At 38.8% G+C, this 23,458-nt stretch overlaps 3 protein-coding genes across 5 annotated transcripts in view; 1 reads left to right on the forward strand and 2 right to left on the reverse strand.

Annotated features, from left to right (window-relative positions):
- Positions 1-7,572, forward strand: part of si:cabz01090165.1 (uncharacterized protein LOC100333421 homolog) — a 91,383-nt gene extending 83,811 nt beyond the window's left edge. The window contains 9 exon segments of the mRNA XM_062060791.1: positions 833-1,033; positions 1,110-1,276; positions 1,335-1,575; positions 6,968-7,123; positions 7,125-7,181; positions 7,269-7,383; positions 7,386-7,510; positions 7,512-7,544; positions 7,546-7,572. Of these exon segments, the coding sequence (XP_061916775.1) occupies positions 833-1,033; positions 1,110-1,276; positions 1,335-1,575; positions 6,968-7,123; positions 7,125-7,181; positions 7,269-7,383; positions 7,386-7,510; positions 7,512-7,544; positions 7,546-7,572 (1,122 nt within the window).
- LOC133658589 (THAP domain-containing protein 10-like) overlaps positions 1-23,458 on the reverse strand; it is a 115,426-nt gene that overhangs the window by 54,054 nt on the left and 37,914 nt on the right. The window lies entirely within an intron of this gene.
- LOC133658587 (olfactory receptor 52L1-like) lies at positions 17,687-19,262 on the reverse strand. Its single transcript, XM_062060784.1, has one exon. The coding sequence runs from the start codon at positions 18,759-18,761 to the stop codon at positions 17,769-17,771; it is 993 nt and encodes a 330-aa protein (XP_061916768.1). The 5' UTR covers positions 18,762-19,262; the 3' UTR covers positions 17,687-17,768.

Below are 23,458 nucleotides of genomic sequence, written 5' to 3' on the forward strand. Positions count from 1 at the left end.
GAGCGACCTCGCCCAAAAGATGAGCCATAGCACAAACAATAACACCTTTTCAGTGTCTTTGCTTGTTTGCATTAAGGCCTTCAGTAGGGATGATGTTTGATAAGAAATTATCGAGTTCGAGCCCATTATCGAATCCTCTTATCGAACCGATTCCTTATCGATTCTCTTATCGATTCCAGATAGGTAGTTGTATATGGAAAAAAACACAATATTTGGTTTAACAAAAGCTCACTTTTATTTTATAAGAAAAAAAAGAAAAAGAAAAAAAAAAAATTGACTGTTACCCCGCTAAAAAAAATAAATACAAAAATATTGACTGTTGTTACCCAAAGTATATTAAGTGGGATTTTTTCAGAAAAACAAATATATACAGTAACACAAAAACAACCTGTCTCTGTGATCACTATAGGTGTATAAATAATAATATAGTGTTAAATAAAATCAGTACTTTGGGCACAAAACTGAAAATAATACAGCTCTCCAAAAAGTGCACTTCTACTGCTATTGGAACATACTAACTACACACACTATGACACTAAGAACACCACAGTCATCAATCAACAATTCTTCTTCCCTTACATGAGAGCGAAACCTGCCAATAATTGCATATTGCCTGTTCTGCCCTCACTATACGTGTTGAGGTTATACAGATTGGCAGACAACTAACAAACAATCCAAGACGTCTAATAAAGTTCCAAAGCAGATTAATCCATTTAGGCTCTTTATTGTTGTTGATCTTGCTTTGTCTTTTCCTATCTTTACTTTTGTCTTGCACTGGACTGTTATTTTTTAGGTCATCAGTCAGCTGTCTTAAGTCCGGTCTTCTCCTCAGATCCATCTGACGCTGAGCAGGAACACCATCAGTCAGATCCGACCGTTCACCTTCGCCGACCTGCAGGACCTCCACGCCCTCCACCTGGACTCCAACCGCCTGACCACGCTGGACGACGCCCACTTCCAGGGCCTGGTCAACCTGAGGCACCTGATCCTGGCCAACAACCAACTCCACAGCATCTCCCAAGGAGCGTTCCAGGTGTTTGTCCAGGTCCATCGACTCGTTCTTCACTTGTGACTGGAGGTTTTGACCTTGTCCTCTTCGTCTCTGTCAGGACTTCTTGGATACTCTGGAGGACTTGGACCTCAGCTACAACAACCTGGTGGAGGTTCCTTGGGAGACCATCTCCCTGCTGGTCAGCGTCAACACGCTCAGTCTGGACCACAACTTGATCGAGAACGTTCCTGAGGGAATCTTTTCCAATTTGCACAAGCTGGCCAGGTGCTCACACAGGAAGTCCGAGTGATGCAACACCCACTAACGTGTCTCTCCTGTTCAGACTGGACATGACGTCCAACAAGCTGAAGAAGATTCCGCCCGACCCGCTCTTCCTGCGCATTCCAGTCTACGCCAAGATGAAGGGCTCGCCGCTCAGCGCGCTGGTGCTGAGCTTTGGCGGGAACCCGCTGCACTGCAACTGCGAGCTGATGTGGCTGCGGCGGCTGACCCGAGAGGACGACTTGGAGACTTGCGCCTCCCCCAAAGACCTGGCTGGAAAATACTTCTGGACAATCCGAGAGGTTCGTCAGCAAACTGACAATCAGTCATTGCCATCACTGTTACTGTCTGTCAGCTAATCACGGTCAGCTGACGAAAGCACGCTAGCTAACACCAGCTAACACCAGCTGGTGAATCACTAGACGGGTGATCAATGCATTATTAATATATAATAAATAAATACAACATGCATTTTTCGGTAGTACCAAAGAAAAAAAAAAGCTAGCATGCTGATGTTACCATGCATCAACTACCAAAATATATGACTCTGAAGAGTATACTCACGAAATTAGCTAAAATAGCTACCATGCTAATGTTAGCAGTTATCCTGTGTCAGGTTCCAAAATAATTGATTCTGAGGTGTATACATGTATAATTATCTTAAATAGCTATCATGCTAATGTTATCAGTTATCCTGTGTAAAATTGTATACAAAAAGTAGCATGCTAACAGTTAGCATGTGTAAAGTACCAAAGTACATTAACTCTAAGGTTTTTACAGCGCCTGTAAAATTAAGTAAAATTACCGTATTTCCTTGAATTGCCGCCGGGAATATGGTATTCGCATGCCTCGAATTACAGCCAGGTCAAACTCGTTTCGCAAAATAATTAGCGCATGCTTGGCACTTCCGCCGGGTCAAATATGAGTCATTAAATGACTCCCGCCTCCTGGTGGTAGAGGGCGCTAGTGATCGTTCTTGCGACTGCTGGTACTGCAGAAGACCCATGCAGCAGAAGAAGACAACCGGCAGCAAGAGTGCACAGCCATTGTTTGCTTGGACTTTTACCATGGAGGATTACATATCTAAAATAAAACAGTTTTCTAAACTGGACTTTCAATCGAAGCAGGAGGTAATACTTAAAAGGAAGATCTCCATCAAGACAGAGAGACTTTTAAAACTGAAGAAAGATAAGGAAGACTTCTATATCGATGCTTTTCTTCAAAAGGAGCTGGCATGGACTAATTTAAGACAATAATAACGTTTATTTTTATTAAATGTGCTTTTCATGATAAGGTAAGCGCCGGAGTGAGAAGAGGTTTTAAAATAATTAGCGCATGCTTGGCCATCCCGCAGGCTTCTGGTAAGCGCCGGAGTGACAGGAGGTTTTAAATTAATTAGCGCCCCTGCGGCTATTCAAGGAAATACGGTAACTAGAAAATGCAATTTCGACAGAAAATGCGTATGAATTCTGAAAAACTGAAGCCAAACTGAAATGCTATCTGTTATTAGGCTAGCCAGATAGCGTCAGGTAAGAAAAAATACAACTCTGTTCATGCTAGCGTTAGCATACATCAACTACCAAAATGTATGACTCTGAAGAGTATACCCACAAATTAGCAAAATATATAAGTCTGAGGCGCATCCTGGCAAAATTTGATACATAATGTTTAGGGGTGTAACGGTACACAAAGATTTCGGTTCTGTAAGCACCTCGGTTTAGAGGTCACGGTTCGGTTCATTTTCAGTACAGTACACCCCTAATAATGTTGCATGCTAACAATTAGCAATTGTCAAGTACCAAATAATAATACCCTGAGGTTTTTACAGAGCCTGTAAAATTAGCTAAAAAAAAAAAATAGAAAAGCAATTTCGATTGAAATTGTGTGTGAATTCTGAAAAACTGAAGCCAAACTGAAATGCTAACTGTTATCAGGCTAGCCAGATAGCGTCATGTAAGGAAAAAATCAACACTGCTCATGCTAACATTTGCATGCATCAACTACCAAAATATATGATTTTGAAGAGTATACCCACGAAATTAGCAAAATATATACCGGTAAGTCTGAGGCGCATGTTAACAAGATTTGATACATGATGTTAAATGCTAACACTTAGCAATTGTCACTGTTTGTGTCCTCCATACAATCGCCCCCCTAGTGCTCCCACCCGAACCCAATTAAATTAGGTTACCATGGCAACCGCACCATAGCAACGGGCCCATCCCTGTCAACACTTCCTGGTTCTCAAGAGGAAGTGGGCGGAGCAATCTGCTGAAAAGGAAATTCAGCGTGAACAGAGGCCAGCAATCAATTAGAGAAAACAAAATAAAAACAACACTTAGTTTAAAAAGTTGACATGCTAGCAATTAACTAACATTAGCAAGTACAATTTAAACCATGGAAGGGTGCGAAATGGTTGTGAAATGTTGAAGTCGTCAAACTTTTTTACTGGAGGAAAAGCAGGAATTTTCGGGGTGTAAAGAAATTGCACTTTGGCACTTATCGATCACTCCAGCAGCACTGAGAGCGGACTCAGCCAAACTACCTTTATGCCAATAAAGCAATTCACTCAAAAAAAACGCTCCAGCATAAGTCAAGTAAGGCTCTACTTATCCAAAAATTGTGGTTACTTGATGCTAATATACATTGGCTTTGCTATTGACATGATACTGATTAGCATTAGCGATTTTACAGGGTGATGTCAAAACCGCTAAATGTGTTACTGAAAACTACGACTAGGATGCATGTTATAATCAAACAGCTGGTGTGTATTAAGTACAATACTTACAGTATTAACACTTTTTGGGGCGCAACAAAAGACAAAATTGACTAGCCAACACACCATAAACTATGCACAACTGCCATCTGATGTCTTGATAACTTATTGCAACTTAAGGTCATACTTGCAAATAGGGGTGTAACGGTACGTGTATTTGTATTGAACCGTTTCGGTACGGGGGTTCCGGTTCGGTTCGGAGGTGTACCGAACGAGTGTCCACACGGACATATTAAGTAGCGTAACACACGTTGTGTAAACAATGCACACCAAGGCACAACACACGGCATGCTAGCAGCTAACGGGCTAGGATAGACTGACCATACGTCCTCTTTTCACCGGACATGTCCTCTTTTGCGGGGCTGTCAGGGCGGAGATTCTTAAATGCCTCAAATGTGCGGCATTTTGAGTTAGGGTTGCGTGTATTTTCAATGTACGTTCAGGGTTAAGAAGGGGTTAAAAACAAAACAAATTGTGCGCGCAGCAGCATTGGTGAGGAAGGGGCAGAGACAGAGAGAGTTATGATAAACGTGCAAGCGTCGCCAGGCTCTGCTTTTTATCCATAGATTTATCACATTTAATTTTTTATTATCCATAGCAGGGGTGTCAAAAGTGTGCCCCGGAGGCCATTAGCTAATGTTTTAAAGGCCCACGGCACATTCTAAAAATACTACTAAAATAAACAAAAACATAAAAAAAGTGAAATAAAAAAGGTTAAATGTAATTTAGAAAAAGTTGCAATGTTGACTAATAAAACAAAGCTTTTTTTTTTCTTTCAAACTGTCATTGCTCAAAACAAAATATTGAATCAAAATCAATGTTATTATGAATTATTGACCTATCCAAGGTTCCCATTACTTCACATCAAATATTCCACTAAGAAAAATATTTTTGGTGGAAGATTTTGCAAATTTGGTAAATAAATAACCCAAAAATGTATTTTTGTTGTTTTCTTACTGTACCGAAAATGAATCGAACCGTGACCTCTAAACCGAGGTACGTACCGAACCGAAATTTTTGTGTACCGTTACACCCCTACTTGCAAATGTGATAATAAAACAAGCAGTTATCATAATCAGCTATTTTTAAATGTTGTAATGAAAAATTTTATTTTATTATCAAAAACAATAAATATGTACAAACACACAAAAACACCAAACATTTGAGTACCGGTATCAATTCCCAGGTACCGTATCGATTAAATGCAAACGGCAACCATTCCTAATTTTTGGAAGTTGGAAAATTGTTTGAATATCCAAAATGTGTTAATGGTGGAATGTTTGACACATGTGGGAATTGTGCCTGATCAAAATATTGCTCGTTCATTTTCAATAGAAAAATGTGGAGGAGAAAAAAAAGTGGAATTCCTGGTAATCTATGGAATTTTGAGAGAGCAGTCAAAAAAAGGGGCGGGATAAGAAGATTGATTAGACTAGATCAGGGGTCACCAACGCGGTGCCCGCGGGCACCAGGTAGCCCGTAAGGACCAGATGAGTAGCCCGCTGGCCTGTTCTAAAAGTAGCTCAAATAGCAGCACTTACCAGTGAGCTGCCTCTATTTTTTAAATGTTATTTATTTACTAGCAAGCTGGTGTCGCTTTGCTCTACATTTTTAATTCTAAGAGAGACAAAACTCAATAGAGAATTTGAAAATCAAAGAAAATATTTAAAGACTTGGTCTTCACTAACTGACAAAGAAACAGATAACAGATTTGGTGTCTAGTTCAAAGTGTGACATGATTTATTGAAACATTTGAGAGTTTACTTTTGTATTTTACATGAGTTATTATTTGTACAACATGGTGCAAAGTAATTCATGATTTGTTAAAAAATGTTAGTGGCTAGCTAGTTAAAATGGGATATTGTGATTTCACAAGACTGTCTTAGAAGTGATCATTTAAAAATGTTCAATTTGAAAAATGTGCACTTAGAGAAAATATAAAAATAAAGTGTTGCATATTGATATTTATCTGTTTCTATATATATTTATTGTGACAAATCATTAAGATGATCAGTGTTTCCACAAAGATAAATACAATTAATTATTAATAATAACATAGAGTTAAAGGTAAATTGAGCAAATTGGCTATTTCTGGCAATTTATTTAAGTGTGTATCCAACTGGTAGCCCTTCGCATTAATCAGTACCCAAGAAGTAGCTCTTGTTTTCAAAAAGGTTGGTGACCCCTGGACTAGATCATGGATTTCTCAAACCTGCGTCACCAAGTACCACCTCAGAGAACACCTGGCTCTCCAAGTACCACCATAATCACCAACATTAAAATACAGTAGCGTAGGGCAGCACGGTGGTAGAGGGTTAGTGCGTCTGCCTCACAATACGAAGGTCCTCGGTTCGATCCTGCGGCTCGGGATCTTTCTGTGTGGAGTTTGCATGTTCGCCCCCGTGACTGCGTGGGTTCCCCTCCGGTACTACGGCTTCCTCCCACCGCCCTAAGGGATAGGTTGATTGGCAACACTAAATGGTCCCTAGTGTGTGAGTGTTGTCTGTCTATCTGTGATGAGGTGGCGACTTGTCCAGGGTGTACCCCGCCTTCTGCCCAAATGCAGCTGAGATAGGCTTCGGCACCCCCGCGACCCTGAACGGGACAAGCGGTAGAAAATGGATGGATGGATGGATCGGAGGCCTATGTATTCATTAAAAACAAGGCAGAGGTTTTATTTCCATCCATCCATTTTCTACCGCTTGTCCACGTTGAGGTTTTATTAAGAAGCATATTTTCATATGTAACGTTGCACACAGTTTGAACAGTAACACCGTGTTTGAATATTTTGTGAATCACTGGACTCGATGGATTGATATTGATAAGTTTGTGTATCACAAAGATGAGCTGTGGTAAAGAGGAGGCGCCCTCTGGTGGGCCGCTCACCCTAACCCGAGCGCGACTCTCTTCTGCCGCAGGAGGAGTTTGTGTGCGAGCCGCCTATGATCACGCGCCACACGTCCAAGATGTTTGTGATGGAAGGCCAGGAGGTCAGCCTGCGCTGTAAGTCCATCGGAGACCCGGAGCCTTCCACGCACTGGGTCAGCCCCGAAGGGAAGCTGATGGGGAACACTTTCCAGAACCGTCTGCTACGAGAACGGCTCCCTGGACATCCTCAAGGCCTCCGTCAAGGTCGCCGCGCCTCATAGGTGACCTTTCCCCCCCTCTCCCCCCTCTAATCAACCCTTTGTCCTTGGACCTTTTACAGGATTCCGGAAGTTCACCTGCATCGCGTCCAACGCGGCCGGCGAGGCCACGGCGCCCGTGGAGCTGGTGGTCAACCCGTCGCCGCACTACGACCCCAAACTGGAGGCCGACCCCGGGCCTTCGGACGTGCCACGTCATCAAGTCCAACATCAGCGGCGGGCAGGCGCGCTCCGACCAGCAGCGGGGTCAGCGTCTCCGACCTCACGTCTAGCTCCGCCCTCATCAGGTGGCCCCCGCAGAACCACATTCCAGGCTGTGCGCATGTACCAGGTCCAGTACAACAGCTCGGGCCGACGACATCCTCATCTACAGGTGAGACGTCCAAACACACGTGCACGTAGGTCGGCTGACTCCTCCTCCTCCAGGATGATCCCGGCCAATCACAAGTACTTCCTGCTGAGCGACCTGGCGTCCTCCCCGCGACTACGAGCTGTGCGTTCTGGCCGTCTACGACGATGGCGTCACGGCGTTGACGGGAACCAAGCTGGTGGGCTGCGTGGCCTTCGCCACCGAGCCCGAGTATGGACGTTGTCACTCCATTCGGGATCAGGTGGGTGGAACCGCCCCATCGTGCTCCGGGGCTTTTTTTTTTGCTTACGGTGTCTTCTTCTTCAGTTCCTGGGAGGGACCATGATCATCATCATCGGGGGCATCATCGTGGCGTCCGTCCTCGTCTTCATCTTCATCTCCTGATGAAGTACAAGCTGCACAGCAACCACTACAAGCACAAGACCGCCGCTCGCCACACCAACGTCTGCTCACAGACCAACGGAGGAGGAGGCGGAGCCAGCGTCCTGGCTGTGCATCCCGCCTCCTCCACTGCGGGCCAAGGTGACAAAGGGGGTGGGGCCAATACATTGTGTTTTTTTTTTTGTTTTTTTTTATTTTTGACACTGAAATTAGGTAACTGAATTTATGCGTTTTCATTTTGTGAACTACATTTTTTTTTTTTACATAAAATTATGCAACAATTTCATTGCATTAAAATTTGTGAGCAAAATTTGTTAAAAATTCTGTTTGTTCAAATACAATGTTTTTAAAATTCAGTGTGTAAAAATATGGCGTAAAAAAATTCAGTGCAGTAAAATTCAGTGCTCAAAACTGCAAAAATTAGTAAAAAAAATTTAAAATACAGGTATTTTAAGATTTAGTGCATACAAATTGGGTAAGAAAAACAGTGTAGAAACATTCAGTGTGTAAAAATTCACTTTAAAAAAATTCAGTGCAGTAAAATTCAGTGCTCAAAAACTCAGGGCTCAAAACTTCAAAATAGTATGTTTGTTAAAATACAGTGTTTTGAGATTCAGTGTAAAAAAAATATGTTTAAGTAAGCAATGTTGAAAAATTCAGTGTGTAAAAATTATTTGTAAAAAAAATAAAAAAAAATCAGTGCAGAAAATTCAGTGCTCCAAAACTCAAGACTCAAAACTTAAAAAATTAGTAGAAATTTGTTTAAACACAGTACTTTAAAATTTAGTATGTGAACATTAATTGTATAAAAATATTGCGTATAAAAATTGTGTGTAAAAAAAAATCAGTGTAGCAAAATTGAGTGTGTAAAAATTGTGTAAAAAATTTCACTGCAGAAAAAATCAGTGCTCAAAACTTCAGAACTTAGTGCAAGTTTTTTTTTTTGATACAGTGTTTTAAAATTCATTGTGAAAAAAAATCTGTGCATAAGAAATTAAGTGTAAAAAAAATCAGTGCAGAAGAATTCAGACTCAAAACTTAAAAAAATAGTACAAGTTTGTTAAAATACAGTGTTTTAAGATTCAGTGTAAAAAATATGTGTAAGACAAACAGTGTAGAAAAATTTAGTGTAAAAAGTTCTGTGTAAAAAATATGTGAGAAAAAAAATCAGTACAGAAAATTCAGTGCTCCAAAACTCAAGACTTAAAAAAAAACTGTAAAAAAAATCAGTGCAGAAGAAATCAGTGCTCCAAAACTCAAGACTCAAAACTTAAAAAATTAGTACAAGTTTGTTAAAATACTGTGTTTTAAGATTCAGTGTAAAAAAATATGTGTAAGAAAAACAGTATAGAAAAATTGAGTGTAAAAAGTTCTGTGTAAAAATTATGTGAGAAAAAAAATCAGTACAGAAAATTCAGTGCTCCAAAACTCAAGACTTCAAAAAAACTGTAATAAAAATATCAATGTGTAAAAAAATTCAGTGCTCCAAAACTCAAGACTCAAAACTTCAAAAACTAGTACAAATTTGTTTAAATACAGTATTTTAAAATTCAATGTATAAAAATTTGGCGTATAAAAATTGTATGTAAAAAAAAAAAAAATGAGTGTAGCAAAATTCAATGTGTGAAAATTGAGTGTGTAAAAATTTTCTCTAAAAAAAAAAAATCCGTGCAGAAAATTCAGTGCTCCAAAACTCAAGACTCAAAACTTAAAAAATTAGTAGACATTTGTTTAAACACAGTATTTTAAAATTCAGTATGTAAAAATTAATTGTATAAAAATATTGCGTATAAAAATTCTGTGTAAAAAAAAAATCAGTGTGAAGAAATTGTGTAAAAAAATTAAGCGCAAAAAATTTCAGTGCTCCCAAGATTCAAAACTTCAAAAAATAGTACAAGTTTGTTAAAATACAGTGTAAAAAAAAAAAGTCTATGTAAAAAAAATTCAACCACTTCTAGTAAAGTAAGACTGAAACAATTGATCAGCCAATGAGGTGTCAAGTTTGAAGTGCTGCATAACGTGTAACATGACTAAAAGCATGACACCTCATTGGCTGGATTGCTTCAGTGCTAAGTTTTTAAGCAACAAATATTTCTGGACTGAATTTTTACACAATGAATTTCAAAACACTGTATTGTTCAACAAACAGAATTTTTGCGCGCACATTTTTATTCCATGAAATTGTCAGCATTATTAGATATAAAAAAATTTCAGTTCACAAAATTCAAAGGCACAAAAATGGAGTTGCATAAATTCAGCGTCAAAAGAGGCTTTGCTTATAAAGACACAAATGAACCTCTATACGTCTCCTAACGGGCCCGTCGCCATCTTGTCTTGCAGGTGCTAAAAAAGGCAGCCAGTCGTCGATGGCGGCAGACGGGGCGAGCGCATCCCGTCGAGGAACGACTGTTGTGGATTTAGATCCTGCCCACGACGACGACGGCGTGTCGCAATAACGCACAACAAACTGTCAATCAAACCCACAAACCAATACTCCACCTCCCCTCCCCCTTTCTTGAGTTGCTGCTGGCGCCGGGAGCCGAGCCGGTCTTCGCCGCCCCTCACTGGTGAGTTGAATAACAACATTTACATATGGACGACTTGTCCAGATTGTTTTGTACAAGATGACTTCTTTATGATGAATGTCCAATTATTCTACGGCAAATAAAATACAAAGATCGTAAAGCGGTTAATATATTCCACATATATTTATTATTGTTATTCACGCTTTACAATGGAGCAACATTGCTCCCTGCGGGTCTGACGGCTGAACTGCAACCCAACACACACACACACAAACACACACACTAACACAAAATAACACACTTACACAACTACTGCATTGACATTGGAGCAGTCACATGATCTGATGCCTTACACTGCCACCTGCTGGCTGCGGGGTGCCATGCACCTTTTACTGGGCATGTGCTGAGGCAATTTTAGGTAAGTAAGGAGACATAGCTCATGTCATAGTCACATAATAAATATTTATATGAATATTATAATATTGAAAGTACAATATATATATATATATATAATTATACTAAATATATTTTGATAATTTACAAATACCGGTAATGTTTTTTCTTTCATTCCAATACACCTTCCGTACACACTGTGTTTTAATTATACTTATTCTTTATAAAAGATACAAATTAAAATATTTTTCATATGTTGTTAATTGCTTCTTAGATATTTTATAATTTTACTTAAGTTCTTGCTATTTTGGCCTTATTTCTTTCATTACAGTAACTGTTTTTGCACCAGTACACCAAAACAAATTAACAAATTCCTTGTTTGTGTAAATGTACTTAACAATTAAATGATTCTGATTCTCATAATAAATCTGTAAAAAAAAAATAAAAATAAAAAAAAAAAAAAAAAATATATATATATATATATATATGTATATATACATATATGTGTGTGTGTATATTTATACTTACATATATACACACATATACACATTTTACTTATACACACACATATACATATACACATACATGTGTACACACACACACATACACTCTTTTATATACACTTACACATACTGTACATATATTTATACACACACACACACATATATATATATATATATATATATATATATATATATATATATATATATATATATATGTATATATATATATATATATATATATATATATATATATGTGTGTGTGTGTGTGTGTGTGTGTATACATATACAGTATGTATGTGTGTATATTTATACTTACATATATACACACACATATACATATATACACATATTTACCTAAACACACACATATACATATACACTTTTATGTTCACTTACACATACATATATTTATACACACACATATATATTTACATACACATACATATATATATACACACATATACCTGTATATACATGTATACACACACACATATATATATATATATATATATATATATATATATATATATATATATATATATATATATATATATATATATATATATATATTATATATATATATATATATATATATATTTATACATACATATATACACATATATACATTTACAAATAGTTAATATTATATAGTAATAAAAATAAGAACAGAAATTCACAAGATGAACTGTCCAAGACGAAAAGACAACTTTTTATGACAATATTTTATTTTCCGTTAATCAATAATAGTCATTTCAGTTGGTCTCTGTCCGTTAGCAAAATAACTCAAAAATTAATGGACGGGTTTTCATCAATTTTTCAAGTAATCAGAATCAGCGTTATTTTTTTAAATTGTTTTATTGCTTTAATAATGTTGAAAATGGGGAAAAGGAACAACTGCTTAGGCAGACGATGCGTCTGATCCGTATTGAGTTATATTTGTGCCTCAATTTTGAGGTAGCAACAAAGGCAAATTTTGAGCACACAAAAAAATATATTTTGCAAGCACTTTGTCTATATTTTTATAAAGAAATTAAACTCAAGCGAAAAATAAAATTGGTTGAGCGAAGTGTATTTTGTGCTCAATAAATGTGTTTGCATGTTTGCTATTATCCATACTAACGTGCAATAACTACTGCTTTCTGTGCAGTCAGACACGCCCTCTGCTTTTTTTAAAAAGTTTGCACAGGAACCAATCAGAGAACTGGACAAACGTACTCTCTGATTGGCTGTGTGGTCTACATGTAGATTGCCTGAAACACTAGTTCCCCGATAGAGACGGGATTTTTGGCTCTTTAAAGGGAGCCGGATCTTGAGGAGTCGTTCAAAAGTCTGGCTCGTTGTTATAGTTATTATTTTTTTTTAATTTTTTTTTTACTTTTTTTTTTTTTTTAATCAAGGAAACAATCACAAGTATCAGTTATACAATAAGATATAGATCAGGGGCCGTACTTATCAAGCTTCTTAGAATTACTCCTAAGAAGTCTGCTAAGAGTTGACTTAAGAGTAAATAAATTCTTCGCTGAAAGCTGCACTTAAAAGTTAGTTATCAAGCGTCTTACTCACACTTTCAGCAAAGTGTAGGACTGAATCTTAAGTGTCACACTCAGAGCTGAATTACGACATTACTATGTGCCGTAAACGGAATTTTAGGTGACGTCATTTCTGTGTCCATAGAAATGACCAATCACGGAAGGGAATCCGTTGTCTAAGAATAAAGAAATATCTTGGAAATATTTAAGTGGACAATGGGAGTGTATATTTTGACAATAAACTACAAAATAATACAAAACAAACTAGTCCCCGCCGGCACTCACGCTACCGCTCCCTCTCTTCTATCGCCCACACACTCACTGACGTCACTCACCTCACGGCCACACACATACGCTACTGTCATAACATTTTCTTTCCAATTCATTAATTAGGCAACTAATTTGAAACTGGTGTGGGTGGCTCTATATATACTAGCCCACTGCAGACACATGCAGAAATCAACAAGGAATCAAAAAGTATTAAATCTGTGACAAAAATAATATCCGCTCTGTCTAAACGATACCGTTTGATCAGCTGCTCGTCATCAAAAAAAAAAAAACATTGTTCCGTTCCCTGAACGTTCGCGCACGTCTCTCTCGCCTCAGTGCCATCCCCTGCTGGCAACTCCTAACCACTTAAGACACCTCTGAAGGTCTCTTAAATATCGTGGAGAGTAGGAGTGATTCTTAGACTTAAGAACGTTGATAAAAAGCTTTTATTCTTAAGTTTGAGAGTAGGACTAAATTTCGCAAATCCTCAGGACTTAAGTGTAAAATGGCACTCTAAGAAGCTTGATAAGTACGGCCCCAGAACAATTAAACGTACACAAATATAACTATTAGTAAGAATTATTTTGAAATATTGGCTATAATTTTATTTTTTGTTGTTTTCATGGTAAAATTAAATCCATAGGGCAGTGCCATATTTCCATGCTTTGGCAGTGACATCACTAGTTTGAATTTCCCCTCACCCCAAAAATGGTGTAGCATTTCAACAATACAGAAAAAAATACACAAATAATAAGCATAAAATGCAATAATTGATATAACGAGTATAAATAAAACTACAATACAAATGTGAGTACACAATTATACTACCTAGTGTGTGTACGCTTGAACTACTGTCCTTTAGAATGATGAACCCGAAAAGTGAATCTAAATTATTTAAAAATAAATAAAATTAGTAAATAATAATTTTAAAACATATATTTTTTATTATGTAAAAATATTTATATTTTTTCATTTAAAAAAAAGTTCAGTGCAGAAAAATTCAGTGCTTCAAAACTCAAGACTCAAAACTTTAAAAAAAAAATAGTACAATAAGTGCGAATAAAATGCATTAATTGATATAAAAAGTATAAATAACACTACAATACGAATGTGAGTACACAATTATACTGCCTAGTGTGTGTACGCTTGAACTACTGTCCTTTAGAATAATGAACCTGAAAAGTGAATCCAATTTTTTTATATATATATATATATATATATATATACATATATATATATATATATATATATATATATACATACATATATATATATATATATATATATATACATATATATATATATATATATATATATATATATATATATATATATATATATATATGTATATATATATATATATGTATATATATATATATGTATGTATATATATATATATATATATATATATATATATATAAAAATAAAATTAGTAAATGATGATAATTTTAAAACATATATTTTTTATTATGTAAAAATATGTATATTTTTTCATTTAAAAAATGCTGCCAACGTCTCCCAAACAAAACGGCTCACAACTGTGAATCGGTTCTCATCATTCAAAAGCCGCATAAAAAGACTTGATTCGTTCGCGAACGTCACATCTCTTCTACGCTAACAGTCAATGAATGAGGAACAACAACAAATTGGCGCACCGTGGCCACAGTTAAGCTGTTTTTTTCTATATTTTATTTGAATCTTTATGGGTGAAGTTTTAGAAACATTGAGAAGTTATTTTTGTACATTTGTCTGCAATGTCACAAGCCATCTAATTGGCCAAACGGCCAATCAGGGCGCGAGAGAGTGCAGCAGTCCTGCTGAGCATGCAGAAAGCAGTAGCTGTGACACGTTAATATGGATGATAGCAAACAATTGAAGTGAATTATATTTATATAGCGCTTTTTCTCTAGTGACTCAAAGCGCTTTACATAGTGAAACCCAATATCTAAATTACATTTAAACCAGTGTGGGTGGCACTGGGAGCAGGTGGGTAAAGTGTCTTGCCCAAGGACACAACGGCAGTGACTAGGATGGCGGAAGCGGGGATCGAACCTGGAACCCTCAAGTTGCTGGCACGGCCACTCTACCAACCGAGCTATACCGCCCCAAACACATTTATATTCATTCAAACAAATGTAGTTGTTGCTTGTGTTTAATTTATTTTCAAGATATAGTGCAAATCCAAACCAGCTTCTGGTAATCAGACTCCAGAGGTGACTTTTTATCACAATTTTTTTTTTTTTTCATTTTAGTGTTTTTTTTATGATTTTTATTTTATTATTTTATCTTTTGTCATTTTAAATGCTTTTAATTAAATTACTTTGTATTGTTTTTTTATGTGTTTTTTAATTTGGAAGATATGTTTGTTCATGCAAAATATATTTTTCTATGCTCTAAATCTGCATTTGTTAACTAAAAATTTGTGCAAAAATATAATTCATAGATGAAAAAGTAACAGACAGATTTTCATCCGTCTTTCAAGAAGTGTCTGAAATGGCTTCAGGAAAAGTCGTAACATGTTGGGAGTCGATCTGGATCATTTCTACTGCGTTACCTTACATTTACTTTACGGGCTTCAACTTCTGAGTGTTTGAGCTGGTGGCCACGCCTCCACCCACAGAGACAACGACAGTGGATGACTTTCATTTTGTTACAGTGGAACCTCGAGCTACAACCATAATCGGTTCTTCAACATTATTCGTAAATCTAAAAGTTTGTAAAGTGAAACAGAGTTTTATATATATATATATATATATATATATATATATATATATTAGGGCTGCAACAACTAATCGATTAAAATCGATTATAAAAATAATTGGCGATTCATTTAGTCATCGATTCATTGGATCTATGCTATGCGCATGCGCAGAGGCTCCATTTTAATTTTATTTTTTTAATTTTTTTAATTTTTATAAACCTTTATTTATAAACTGCAACATTTACAAACAGCTGAGAAACAATAATCAAAGTAAGTATGGTGCCAGTATGCTGTTTTTTTTTCAATAAAATACTGGAAAGGATAGAAATGTAGTTTTTTAAATCTGATTATTAATCGATTAATCGAAGTAATAATCGACAGATTAATCGATTATCAAATTAGTTGTTAGTTGCAGCCCTAATATATATATATATATATATATATATTAAAAAACAGCATACTGGCACCGTACTTATTTTGATTATTGTTTCTCAGCTGTTTGTAAATGTTGCAGTTTATAAATAAAGATTTATAAAAAAAATTTTTAAAAAGTAGCCTCTGCGCATGCGCATAGCATAAATCCAACCAATCGATGACTAAATTAATTGCCAACTATTTTTATAATCGAATGGTTGTTGCAGCCCTAATATATATATATATATATATATATATATATATATATATATATATATATATATATATATATATATATATATATATATATATATATCATATATAACTATGAATATACATATATGATATACATATATATATATGATATATATATATATATATATATATATATATATATATATATATCATATATAACTATGAATATACATATATGATATACATATATATATATGATATATATATATATATATATATATATATATATATATATATATATATATATATATATATATATATATATATATATATATATATATATATATATACACACATATAATATACATATATGAATATGCATATATATAATATACCGTGCATATATGAATACATATATATATGATATACATGTACACATACGCACACACACATAGACACATACACATACATATAAAACCAACATAACAAGGAGGTAATAGCTCAAAGATCTCTTTTTTTTATGCAGACATTACAGCAAGCTTAAATGTCAACACTAAACACGCACTTACACACAAGTCTCGTTGTTGGCTCCAAAACCAAAAAAACGAAAATCATTTTACCTTGTGTCTGGGAATACTTGTAGAATTGTTATTTTTCAGTGTATTCGCTTTAAAAATATATATATATATCTGCATTACGGCTGTCAGTAGAGGAAAAAACAATAAATTAGCTGCACCGTTTTAAAAGCTGCGGGGTGCAAAGTGTAGGAAAAAAGTAGCTGCTCATAGTCTGTTCTCAATTAACGTAACGACGGCGTGTCCTCTCCTCAGGTGCCTTGCCAGGTCACATGGTCACGTGCCTCCGATGAGCCCCGAAGTGAAGTGGACCAGAACCAAAAGGATTTCTGCAGGAAGCGGGCCTAGTACCGCGAAAGACCCCTTTGGACTCCGCTCGGCTCCTCGGCCGGCGCATAAAAAGGCCAAAGGATTCTTACACTTAGTCACAACACGGAGGACACGGAGACGCAAACTTTTGTGGCAACTTCATCAAGACGTCACCTTCACCCGGACAGTTCCAGATAATCCCGTGCGGACGTACTAAAAGAACCTTGGCGGTGATGATGTAAGCTAAAGTACGCCCCGCCCCCTCGCTGTCGGCCTCGTCTGTGTTGGTATGTGCCCCCTCCCTCCCGTCTTCTTTGTTGGTTTGATACTCTTCGGTTTGAACACAAACGCCACTTGATGCTTTCATAGGAGCAAGCGTGTGGATTTCTAATGAAATAAAAAGTATTTTTATCGGAAGTCGTCCAGTTTGGTGGTCTTCGCGCTTGTCACGGGCGAGACCTTGGCGTCTCGGAGTCGAAAGAGGCGGTAGAAGCCGTTCCTGATTTCGGCGGTGCGGACGCCGTAGATGACAGGGTTGGCGGCGGCGGGGAAGACGATGTAGACGAGGCCCATGGCTGTGTTGGCGTCGGTGGGGATGTCGATGTTGAGGTTGTGCGACAGGAAGGTGACGCTGCCCACCAGGTAGAAGCACATCATGACCATCAGGTGCGTGCCGCACTTGTGAAAGGCCTTCCAGCGGTCCTCGCCGGCCGCCGCCCGCGACACCGCGCTCAGAATCTTCATGTAAGAGAAGAAGATGAGCGGGATGTCCACGCCCACGAAGCAGGCGATGACGGCCAGGCCTGCCGCTCGGCTGCGCCGCGTGTCGCCGCAGGCCAGGCTGACCAGCGCCATGTGGTCGCAGTAGCAGTGCAGGATGACGTTGGAGGCGCAGAAGTCCAGCGAGGCCGCCAGGCCCACCAGCGTCGCCATGACGGCGCCGCTGCGCACCAGCGTGAAGAGCAGCAGCTTGACGAACGCCGAGGAGTTGGCCAGCTCGTGGTAGCGCAGCGGCTGGCAGATGGCGACGTAGCGGTCCAGCGACATGGCCAGCAGCAAGGTGGACTCCACCGACGACAGGAAGTGGGTGGCGAACATTTGCGCCAAGCAGCCGGCCAGCGAGACGCCGTCCCAGTCCAGCAGCAGGCCCAGCAGCGTGCTGGGAGCGATGGCGCTGACCGCCGCCAGGTCCACCGCGCACAGCATGCAGATCAGCGCGTACATCGGGCTGTGCAGGCGCTCCACGCTGCAGATCACGTACACCAGGAGCGCGTTGCTCAGCAGCGCCAACGCGTAGGCGGCGGCCAGCGGCGACGCCACCACCCACCGGTGCTCGTGCAGCGCCGGGAAGCCACGGAACACGAAGGCGCTGTGTGACGCGTTCTCCCCTGACACCAACATCGCGGAGTTCGACGTCCTACCTGTGATCTGTTGGCGTCCACAGAACAACGGCTCACGCCTTGTTTTGTCTTATAACCCAACGTGAAATGTCCCGCGGGGAAGTGAACCCTGAATGCAGCAGTGCTCTGATTGGCCACAACACCCAAATTAAACTCCAGGGTCTCATCAGGCGGAACAGAAATCACGCTATCAACAAACGACGCTCTAATTCTACTCACCTTTCTCAACACAGTGCAGGGGGGCCATCTTGCCACCTAACACCCCCAATCTAATTTTTAACCACATTTGTATTTTTTGTCAAATGGAGAGTCTTTAAGAAGTCGCTCTGTTGTTGCTCCTTCGAGCCAATTAGCCACCGCTTCCTGGGAGGACACACGGTTAATTACTTGCCTAACGAGTCTTTTCTTTCAGGCTGCGCTAATGACGACGTTTAAGTCCCATGCTAATGCTACACTTGTTGCACACATCCTACAAACAAGCTAATGAGGGAAAGTGGGAACCGGCGAGGTGTGGCGTGAAGGAGGTCGGATGCTCGGGTACGAGGAAACACGAGTTGACGAAGGAGACGAGCCGGTAAGTGCCGAGCACTTCCTTGCTTCTTTTAAATGTGTTGCCACTAGGGTTGTACAATAGTACAAACCCCGTTTCCATATGAGTTGGGAAATTGTGTTAGATGTAAATATAAACGGAATACAATGATTTGCAAATCCTTTTCAACCCATATTCAGTTCAATATGCTACACAGACAACATATTTGATGTTCAAACTGATAAACTTTTTTTTTTTTTTTTGCAAATAATCACTAACTTTAGAATTTGATGCCAGCAACACGTGACAAATAAGTTGGGAAAGGTGGCAATAAATACTGATAAAGTTGAGGAATGCTCATCAAACACTTATTTGGAACATCCCACAGGTGAACAGGCAAATTGGGAACAGGTGGGTGCCATGAATGGGTATAAAAGTAGATACCATGAAATGCTCAGTCATTCACAAACAAGGATGGGGCGAGGGTCACCACTTTGTCAACAAATGCGTGAGCAAATTGTTGAACAGTTTAAGAAAAACCTTTCTCAACCAGCTATTGCAAGGAATTTAGGGATTTCACCATCTACGCTCCGTAATATCATCAAAGGGTTCAGAGAATCTGGAGAAATCACTGCACGTAAGCAGCTAAGCCCGTGACCTTCCATCCCTCAGGCTGTACTGCATCAACAAGCGACATCAGTGTGTAAAGGATATCACCACATGGGCTCAGGAACACTTCAGAAACCCACTGTCAGTAACTACAGTTGGTCGCTACATCTGTAAGTGCAAGTTAAAACTCTCCTATGCAAGGTAAAATCCGTTTATCAACAACACCCAGAAACGCCGTCGGCTTCGCTGTGCCTGAGCTCATCTAAGATGGACTGATACAAAGTGGAAAAGTGTTCTGTGGTCTGACGAGTCCACATTTCAAATTGTTTTTGGAAACTGTGGACATCGTGTCCTCCGGACCAAAGAGGAAAAGAACCATCCAGATTGTTATAGGCGCAAAGTTGAAAAGCCAGCATGTGTGATGGTATGGGGGTGTATTAGTGCCCAAGACATGGGTAACTTACACATCTGTGAAGGCGCCATTAATGCTGAAAGGTACGTACAGGTTTTGGAGCAACATATGTTGCCATCCAAGCAACGTTACCATGGACGCCCCTGCTTATTTCAGCAAGACAATGCCAAGCCACGTGTTACATCAACGTGGCTTCATAGTAAAAGAGTGCGGGTACTAGACTGGCCTGCCTGTAGTCCAGACCTGTCCCCCATTGAAAATGTGTGGCGCATTATGAAGCCTAAAATACCACAAAGGAGACCCCCGGACTGTTGAACAACTTAAGCTGTACATCAAGCAAGAATGGGAAAGAATTCCACCTGAGAAGCTTCAAAAATGTGTCTCCTCAGTTCCCAAACGTTTACTGAGTGTTGTTAAAAGGAAAGGCCATGTAACACAGTGGTGAACATGCCCTTTCCCCACTACTTTGGCACGTGTCGCAGCCATGAAATTCTAAGTTAATTATTATTTGCAAAAAAAAAATAAAGTTTATGAGTTTGAACATCAAATATCTTGTCTTTGTAGTGCATTCAACTGAATATGGGTTGAAAAGGATTTGCAAATCATTGTATTCCGTTTATATTTACATCTAACACAATTTCCCAACTCATATGGAAACGGGGTTTGTACAAGTACTCATAAAAGTACCGCAGTACTAAGGAATTAAAAAATATGCCGACGATAAAGGTAAAGCAATGCACTGCAGAGTCATGGCTAGCTAGCTAACTAGCGGCTAACATCCTTCCGGTGTTTTAGCTACTTCTAAATCAGGAATTCTCGCCTCCGTGGCGACAAATAAATTACTTTTTTTGTGAGAAGTATCATCCCTGCAGGACGGTTTATCTGTATAAACCCAGTGGACTTTGAGTCGTGAAGCCGGGTTCGAGTCATGCACTCTCAGATATGATCCCACCCAAGTTCCACACGCTGGACAACCAATCTAATGTCATCTTTGGTTAGATGTGGAGGCTACAGTCCGGATAAGATCAGTCCGGATCAACACCACCACCATCAAGAGTTCTTCCACCAGGCACACCAAGTTAATGCAAAGAGGGGCTGTTTTTTAGTTTCGATTTTTTTATTTATTATCTACAAAATGTTCTACCTGAAACGATCCCAACAAACAAAGTCGTCCGCACGTCACATCTCCGTTAACTCTTCTTTTCAGCCGCTTCCGTTTGTCCAGGAATACGCTGAGGAATGCGATACAAGCTCCTTGTTTTCCTTCCACCTCTTGACAATGGCACACGTCGTCGGCATTATGAATAAATGATCGCCGACAATTAGCGTTTCACTAACTTCCGCCCTTCAATATGGATATCCATGGAAACGCCCCCCTCTACCTTAAAGAACTGCTCACCCCCAAATCCTCCACACGACACCTCCGCCCCGGACAGGCTAACCTCCTCCAACCTCCGAGGACAAAGCTACGAACAATGGGAGACCGGGCTTTCTGCTCCGCCGCTCCCAGTCTGTGGAACGCTCTCCCTGACCACCTGAGGGCACCACAGACTGCTTTTAAAAAAGGCTTAAAAACCCTTCTTTTTAAAAAAGCCTTTTTTTATTAGATATATGCATACTAGTTTTAGCTATTTGGCTGTTCTATTTTTTTTTTTTATTATCTTTTTATTATTATTTTTTTTAATACACTGTAGCACTTTGAGGTTGTTTACTCAATGTAGTGCTTTTTACAAATAAAATCTATTATTATTATATTATTATATCGGCAATACATTGTGGGAAATAGAAAAAAATCCGAACTCCTCCTATTAACCGTAAAAGCTAAATACGGAGAGAGATAAGCTAGCAACTGCCTCAAGACGAAACGTGTTTGTAATGTAATGTAATGCACAACACAATGTGATAGGACACCATTTTATAGTACAGTGTAAAATTTAACTTTACACGGCCTCGCCGTTACACTGATTTTTTTTGTGTGTGTACATTTTTACAGTCTCGCATGCTTCTTCTTTTTTTTTTTTACAGCATATTAATACGCATTGTGTTCTGCGTCCTGATTGGCTAAGGGACTGTAGACCATTGTCAAGCAATCTTCTTCATGTCATGTGTCCTGTACAGCAGTGGTCCCCAACCACCGAGCCGCGGCCCGGTACCGGTCCATGGACCGATTGGTACCGGGCCGTGGCCGCACAAGAAATAAAAAAAATTTACAAAAAAGTTTTTTGTTTTTTTTAATTAAATCAACATAAAAAACCCAATATATACATTATATATCAATATAAATCAATACAGTCTGCAGGGATACAGTCCGTAAGCACACATGATTGTATTTCTTTATGACACAAAAAATAATATTTTTTTTTTTTTACTACCCCTCCCCCCCGCCCCGCCCCCGGTCCGTGGGACACATTTTCAGGCATTGACTGGTCCGCAAGTACAAAAAGGTTGGGGACCACTGCTGTACAGTACAGAATGCGTACTGTGGTGGGGGACATAATCCTGAACAAGTTTTTAATATGGATGAGACAGGCTTATTTTGGAAACGAATGCCCTCTCGCACCTTTTTAATGCAGGACGAAGCCAAAAGCGCAGGATGTAAGGCCCAAAAAGATTGTGTGACTCTGGTTATGTGTGGAAATGCTGCAGGCTTTATGATAAAACCCGTGCTTATTTTTAGGTCAAAAAATCCTTGAGCCCTAAAAAACAGGTTTTGATATTTGGTTTCTTTCTTTAATACAGTAGTGTACTGTAGTGTTGTCCCGATACCAATATTTTGATACCGGTACCAAAATCATTTCAATACTTTTCGGTAGAGATGTCCGATAATATCGGACTGCCGATATCAGCTTTAAAATGTAATATCGGGAATTATCGGTATCGGTTTCAAAAAGTGAAATGTATGACTTTTTAAAACGCCGCTGTGTACACGGACGTAGGGAGAAGTACAGAGCGCCAATAAACCTTAAAGGCACTGCCTTTGCATGCCGGCCCAGTCACATAATATCTACGGCTTTTCACGCACACAAGTGAATGCAAAGCATACTTGGTCAACAGCCATACAGGTCACACTGAGGGTGGCCGTATAAACAACTTTAACACTGTTACAAATATGCGCCACACTGTGAACCCACACCAAACAAGAATGACA

This window comes from Entelurus aequoreus, linkage group LG10 (assembly GCF_033978785.1).
Source record: "Entelurus aequoreus isolate RoL-2023_Sb linkage group LG10, RoL_Eaeq_v1.1, whole genome shotgun sequence".
Classification (NCBI taxonomy): domain Eukaryota; kingdom Metazoa; phylum Chordata; class Actinopteri; order Syngnathiformes; family Syngnathidae; genus Entelurus; species Entelurus aequoreus.